At 37.2% G+C, this 7,693-nt stretch overlaps 1 protein-coding gene across 1 annotated transcript in view; it reads right to left on the bottom strand.

The window, feature by feature from the left end:
• Positions 1-1,827: 1,827 nt before the first annotated feature.
• The window catches only part of Cntnap5 (contactin associated protein family member 5), an 852,241-nt gene continuing 846,375 nt past the window's right edge, over positions 1,828-7,693 (bottom strand). The window contains exon 24 of the mRNA XM_090342979.1: positions 1,828-6,394. Coding sequence (XP_090199105.1) covers positions 6,198-6,394 — 197 coding nt within the window. The 3' untranslated portion in view covers positions 1,828-6,197. The remainder of the gene's footprint in view (positions 6,395-7,693) is intronic.

Below are 7,693 nucleotides of genomic sequence, written 5' to 3'. Positions count from 1 at the left end.
ATTTTGTTTTTGTTTATTAGGTTTGATTTTTTTTGCAGGAGTATTTAAGGCAGGACAAGTTTACACTGGTTGATACAGCCATTTAAAGAGAAGAGACTATTTTAATTCTTGTAAAATCTTTGGGATAAGGACTGACTATAATGTAAAAGTATGAGCACTCAGAAGACTTGATACTGATCTGCATATGTGCACTGAAAGTATTGTAATACTTCTCTTGCATACATATTGCCTTCTAATTTTCCTCTAAGATTTATAGCTGGGGTTGGAAACATGAGACAATATGATATGAGTTCTAATACAAATAAATACCAAGCTGTAATCACTAACATAGCTAACATCACCCTTGGACCTGACCCAGAACTAGCCTCCTAATTTAATCCTGCTATCTTGTGAAAGGGTTCTCTGGACTGTGTACTGTCATGAATTATAATTATGACATGTGGAAAGTTGGTAGGAGCAAAGAAAAATGAAGAAATGTCAGTAGACCCACATTCTCAGGACATCCAACCAAGGGAATTTGAGAAAAGACAATGTAGGGAGTTTTCTACTAGTACATTTTTCTTAAAGCTATATCTGCGTGCTCATTCTGGGCAGAGTTAGTAATGGGTGTTTTTAAAGCACTTCGGAAAAATCATGGTAGAATCAAATCTTAAAAAAAATGTCATTGAAGTAGGTCTAAAGAAGGTAAAAAATATCATGCAAAGGTGAGTAGAGAATTTTTCATGCAAATCCTGTGATATTGCCTCTTCCCTAATGTGTAAGACAGTGGTCCAAATGCACTAAAGACACTTTGAGTTTGGAGTCAGGAAAGTGGGAAGAGGAGCCATCGCTGGTACATTGTATAACCTCATCATCTCCAGCAGCAACTGAGGCTGCTGTGAACCCTTCTCTTCCTTCTCAACAGGCTCCCAGCTGTTCTCATGGATAACGCCACAACTTATTTTTGCCTTAAACCTTGCTCATGTTGTCTGCTCAGCCACATTGTAGACAATACACATTACAACAACAACAAAGAAATGGACGCCTAGATTACAAAGTATATATTTCACAATAAAATGTGCTTTTCTGATCTTCCTCAGAGTTCCTTAGTGCAAAATAATAGGGGGAAAATCACTCAAAAATAGCTAGACAGTAAAATATTAAGACCATATATGAAGGATTCAAATAATTCCCAACACAAAGAGATAATGGTTCTCTACCAAACAGATATGTAGGTAGAATTTCTGGAGAATATTTGAGTAGCAGCCCTATGTGTGTGTGTGTGTGTGTGTGTGTGTGTGTGTGTGTGTGTGTGTGTGTTGCACTTTGTCCCCTGTAGATGGTTCAACTATTAGAATTTTGTAAGTACAGAGCCAAGAAGGATGACTAAATTCACCAAACTAGATACCTTAAATAAGATTGTGCTGAAATGATATGAGTTAAGAAAGATTCAAGAAGTATGGAAGTAATTCAATTACCTGGCATGTCTCAAAGAAAATGTTTTCAAACTACACAAGAGACATGAAATAGCACTCAAGTTTTCCTTCAAGTAGTTCTGATGTTGAAACTTGGTTTGCAGCCCATTGCATTGACCTCTTTTCGGATTTACAGAAATAGGAAAACCTGATTACTTATTTATTTGACACAACCTATAGGACAAGTGAGGATTAAGCATCTCCAAAATTTCAACTGAAGGGAGAGCAAATTGTAGAACTATAGTTGTTTCAAAAGTCTCTCCAATGGTTGGGGTGGAAATATAGGATTGATGGATGGTAGCCATGGGGAAATTCAATGGTAGCCAGGTTGGTTAGTAGGCAAGATGCCCAGGCTTTTTCAGACAAGCAATTTGGAGAAGATGCATGCATTGCAACCTTCCTATCTAAGGTAGCTTCTTTAACTGAATCAATGTAGTACAAAAAGAGGGTATGCATGACCTGTTAAAGTTGAGAAAACTTCACCCACACCATAGAATCAGGACCTCATATAGATGCACAACACCATTCAATTATTTGCCTAAGGAAAGATTTCATGTAGTTCTCAGAGATTTTTTCCCTAAGTACAATCCAGTAGTTTCACTGGCAGGAAGAATAGTTGCAATGTGTGCTTGTTCAACACAATGCCACCTTCACGAACATACTGAAGATCAATGTTGTGTAATAACATATATGATGGCAATAAAAGAACTGAGCAAAGAAAGGAGTGGAAGTAAAATACTGTTGCTTTCTACTCTAAGAGAGGTCTTGACTCTTCACTTAGGTCTGCCGACTACCAAGGAACACTTTTGAAATCACCCAAGCCAAAGTCATATAAGAATGCACAGAATTTAGCTTCCTCCAGAGTATGTCAGATTCAGAGTCCATTTATTCTTGTTATCTTGAGAGAGTCAATAAACTTCCTCTACAAAAGTCTATATGCATTGGTGATGCATGCTTTGAAGAGGAGAATCAAAGCAATCCGTTGAAGGTTAAATTAATAAATGAGAAACAAAATTCTATGCTTTGTTCACAAGATTGTTGATTTCTTAAAATCTGTAGCAAGTACTTTACAGAATGACCATGTATTCTTTTCAGTGATCCTTAGTACTTCCCACCTTCACACATACATACCCCAGTTGCAACAACGTGTATTGTCCCAGTTGAGGCTTCAACAAACCCATCCAATGCTAAAAATCAGATATAATTTACACTGTACACAAAATTACTAGCTCAGCTTTTGGAGTAGTGGGATATATATATATGTATATATATACATATATATATACATATATATATATATGATGAGTACAAAAGAAAAGGGAACAATCTATTTTGTTCTGCCATGGTTTCCTGTATGGTATATTGTAGAAGTCAGGTTGTTAGTATCTCTTCTGTTACTATCGAAAACAAAAATTAATACTATCACCACCAGCATGCTGAACATAAATTTCTAAGCAAAATTGTTCATGAAAAATATATCTGTGGAAGTAACAATTTTCTACTTCTCTAGAGGTATTCTGAGAGAAACCACAGCAAATTTGTCTACACACAGTGCAGTTGACGTTAAAAAAAAAGGTCAGCAAGTGTACTGTTGCTTGAATACATATATCCACGTTGACAAAACAATTTCTTCTGAGTGTGAAATCACACAGGTATTTCTAGTTTAGCTGTATCATGATGTTCCTTAAGGTCTTTCTGTAAACCACACTTCCTGAAGTCTCGGTGATGAACTGGAAGAGATTATGGAGGTAGTGGCATCCAAAATACATAGTCAGGAAATTTGAATATTATTACTAATAAAGATAGTTAATAGAAGATTAGAATGCTCTCAAAGTCTAGTTCTAGATTATAAAAAGGGTTCAAAGTTAGAAAAGTGTACAATGGAATAACTATAGAGAATTAAATGGATCTTTGTAGTACTGAGGAAACAGACAGAGTCAGAACTTTCTGCTTGTGTAATGTGTTTTCCTATGTCGGATACAACATGCTTGCTTTTCAGATCTGTCTGTTGAGAGTCATAATGTTTTCTGGCATTATGAATAGTTCAACCCTGTGATAATAATCCTGATTCAGCCCCAAGACTACTTACAGCAGTAATAGGCAGATTGCAATGCCTTGGCATGCAGCCGGTTTGCAGTACCTAGCACAATTACCCACACTCACAGAGAAGATGGCAGCAGAGTCTGGAATGCAAACATGGTAAGAATGGAGCATCACACATTCTGCACTCAACATGGTCAGCTATACCCAGAGATGTGGATGAGAAAGGAAACCCTTTGAGCTGGCTTTTTACTGTCTTCCATTTCTTCATTGGCCCCATGTCAGCCAAATATGGCTCTCATTTCTCATGGACTTGAGGGTTTTGCTTTTGTGTGTGTGTGTGTGTGTGTGTGTGTGTGTGTGTGTGTGTGTGTGTGTATTTCAGGACCTTGACTTGAATTCAGAGTCTACCATTTCACTCACAAACTGATATTTCACCACCAAAGCACACCTTCAGACCCAAGGATTTGAATAAGGAAACACTTCTGCATTGTTATTCACACTTTCTTTCCAATGTCATTACTGGACTTAACATGGGTTCAACCCACTATAATTCACAGTGACCTTTATTTTGTGTAAGAAAGGGTAAGAAAGGGCTCTGTAGTCAAGCAAACCATTGGTTTATACAGTCATTTATAGTAATAGAAAAGTTCAAAAGTGAAAATTAGAGAAAGAGGAAGAAAAGCCAGGGGATAATAATGCTTAAAGATCTTTCATTTTATTAAATGATTATCCATTTTATTAAAGCTAGAAAAATTTAAAAAGTATCCTCATTAGAATCATTTTAAAATAAATTTACTAGCAAAAGGATAATTATATCGTAAATGCTGAAGTTGCTAACTAAGACTCCACAGATAATTTGAAGAAGAGAAAGTGGGTTTAGAATATCTTCAAGTGGAAGAACACAATGATAACATTTTTCCCTTACCTTATGGGCTCTTAAATGGAAAGGAAATCCATAGACTTGAAATGGGTTGACACTAATTCTCATCTGGAGCTTTCTCTTGCAGGAGAAGCAGTTTTAAAAAAATCAGAGGGCAAAGACTTACTGAGAACAAGATGGCTAGTCTGTGGATTGTCAAGGCTGCTCAAGAGAGATGTAATTGTTTTTCAAATCAAATCTGCCTGGTAAAAAGACTCAGCAAGTACCTTCCATCTGTGTGGATCATTTTATTGGCATTTCCTGTAATCTGGAATTGTTTTTCTCTTGTGTTTTTGTTTGTTTGTTTTACCCCAAGGTGGCCCAGGGGTCAAAAATGAAGGCATGTTTCTGAAAGCTTAATCAATAGGATTTTACTATGACCCATGAATATGTTCCAGATGTCTGGTTTAAAGGATGGATATTGTATTTTATTAGCCAAAGTGGCAAAGAGCCTGAGAGTTGTCAGCACTTCAAGTAGCAATATAACTTGACAAAAAGACGCGTGCATAGGTGAGCTTTTGTATTTGTCCTATAGCAGACAATGTGTAGTGAACTAGGGAACCTAAGTGTCTCCCTGAAATCAAGCAGTAGGTCAGATCGAGAGGACCACAATCCCCTCTAAGTCACTTCCTCTCATATCTATTAGAAAACAGATCACTGGACAGAAGAAAGATTATTATATCTGTTTGAAAGTATAAAATCTGCATTTCTTTTCTCCAGCAAATCTTTCAAGAGTGGATATTTCAGTTTGATATTCCTCTTCTTTTATGCAGTTCTTATTTCATAAGTTTCTTGTTCAATTATTGAAAGCTGACTTAAGATGGCTTAAGTTCCGCCCCCTCATGAAGCCAGATACTAATTTAGACTTGTATTTAAATTTCTTTTTGCTGAAGCAAGGTACATATATGTGTTTATATTTCTTTTCTTCAGTATTATAATTCCAGGAATAACCTATCTAAATTGTCTTACAAAATTGGAGGAGTCTGTGTTTGAAGTTATATAATATCTACTTTTTAATCAGTGTCGTCTTTCCCTCCCAGTTTCAAGCTATGCTTTCCCTGCTTCCTCTAGGTTTACACTATTGTGAGTTCTTCTACATTACAGGCCCCAAGAAATTGTAGTAAGACAGGAGCTAAGTAATTTCTCACTACTATCAGCAAGCCTGCTTGGGACGATATTTAAGGGATGAATGTCTCAGCAAAAGGCATTAGGAATCAGAGCAAGGGGTTGTAGGCATTAAGGAAATTAAATGAATATCAGCAGATTCTCTTGCTCCTTATAAAATGCCACCAACATATCCCAGGTCTGTGCTTAGGTTCCCTGGCAGAAATGGGTTTGAGATCAAATAGGATGTCAGGGAAATGCCTGCACTCAACCAAAGGTCATGTTCAAGGTAAGCCTGCAAGACTGGCTACCAAAATGAAGAGTACATTTGAGAAACCAGAACAGAAATGTGAATATGCACAAATGCACATGTGTCTCTTCCTTGTCTAGAATAGTGAAGTTCATGTCTCAAGTGGTCATTTTCACCACAATGCATGTTATCAGAGAGAAAAGCAGTGTCATAGTTGCCTGGTCTCCTGTGATGAGTCAGGGGATTGGTGCTGTGGGGAATTCAGGCATGTTCCAGAAAAGAAATGGCAAACAATTACAATAAAGTGAATGACAGAAATGAAAAGACAGGAGATAGAAGAGAAGGAGAATAAAAAGTTAACAATCAACCACACCTAAACAAAACAAAGCAAAATATAAAAGGAAGCTTGGGGTGACCCTGTGGAGTTTCATATGAAATATTCCCGTTTACACTCGCTCACTGTGTTTTGCAAGTCAATATCATTTCGGAAGGAACTGTCCAAATTATCTGGGTATTCCTTCTCCTTCATCTGATTGGTGCGGTGTGTCTGCTTCTGTTGGTAAAGGAAGCGGGTCATGGTGCCTATGACACAGAAGGTGACAAAAATCACCACAGCAATGACACCTGCGGGCGAGGAAAGAAAGGGAAAACAGAGGAAAGTGTCACAGATCATCACTCCAAAGAGACCATTCAAGTCTAGACAGGAACAATTTGGGGGAAAACACAACAAAACCACAATACATACATGCAGAGTAAAATCTTGCCAGCTACCCATAAAGACCTGTCACAAAACCTGTTGCCTTCTATTGCCACAAAAAACATTTCTTTTTCTTTTGAGGGCCAGCTAAACCATACAAGATTTTGTTGGATTACCTACGAATCTTATTAATTTTGATTTAGAGGAGCAAAGGATATTCTAGAAAATACTTCGGAATATCTACTTTAACACAAGTGTCAGAATCTCCCAGTACAAGCTCTCCTGATGTGAATTTGTTTGGTATTGTTTGTATATTTTTCTGTAAACAAAAGAATCATTGCCAACAAAAGGCTGACCCATAATTCAGGAAATTTCTACAGTGGTATACTGTATTTTGCTACACACAAGCTAACGCAAACCTGAGATGTCTATTTAAAGAATTCAGAGTTGACAGAGATGGCACACTTCTGCTGGTCCTCATATTTTCTCCCTTACTTTGATTGTGAGTGGCTTTACTGAATCTATTTTTCAGGCTGACCTTGTTAATCCTTGAGACTCATCCTGACCATTGTCAGGGAAGCTTTTAGCATGAAAGCCACTAGCAACAAAATTTCAGTGTGAGAAAAATATGGTAGTGAGAGAATGTATCTATAGTTAAATACAACATTTTGGGCATTAAAGCACTTGAATGTATTTTCTTATTTAAAGTTAATGTGATTCCTAGCCGGGCACGGTGGCTCGCACCTGTAATCATAGTTAATCAGGACGCTGAGATCTGAGGATCAAGCTTCAAAGCCAGCCTCGGTGCAAAAAGACCTGAGAATCTTATCTCCAATTAACCTCTAGAAAATGGTAAGTGAGGTTTGGCTCAAGGGTAGAATAGAAGCCTTGAGCTGAACTGCTCAGGGACAGCACCCAGGCCCAGGGGTAAGCTGGTAGCCTTGAGCTAGTTCAAGCCCCATGACCAAAAAAAAAAACCATAATGTTATTCCTGATAAATTATACACTTTGGTATTGTGTTTCTCTACTATAGTTAAACATGTCTCTTTTATATATTTCTAGTTGGATATTTGCTTTTGCATTTTGGTTTACATAAGCATGAACCCAGGACAGAGTTAAATGTACTGATGACATGTCTTCAGTATATTTTTGCAGAACTACAACTGTAATTAAAATCACATGTATTTTGCATGTTCTTGTAAGCCATTATATAACATATTTTCCAA

This window comes from Megascapheus bottae, chromosome 12 (genome assembly GCF_031878675.1).
Source record: "Megascapheus bottae isolate mThoBot1 chromosome 12, mThoBot2.hap1, whole genome shotgun sequence".
Taxonomy (NCBI): domain Eukaryota; kingdom Metazoa; phylum Chordata; class Mammalia; order Rodentia; family Geomyidae; genus Megascapheus; species Megascapheus bottae.
The sequence above is the reverse complement of the archived record's forward strand: the minus strand, read 5'-3'. Positions and strand labels throughout refer to the sequence as shown.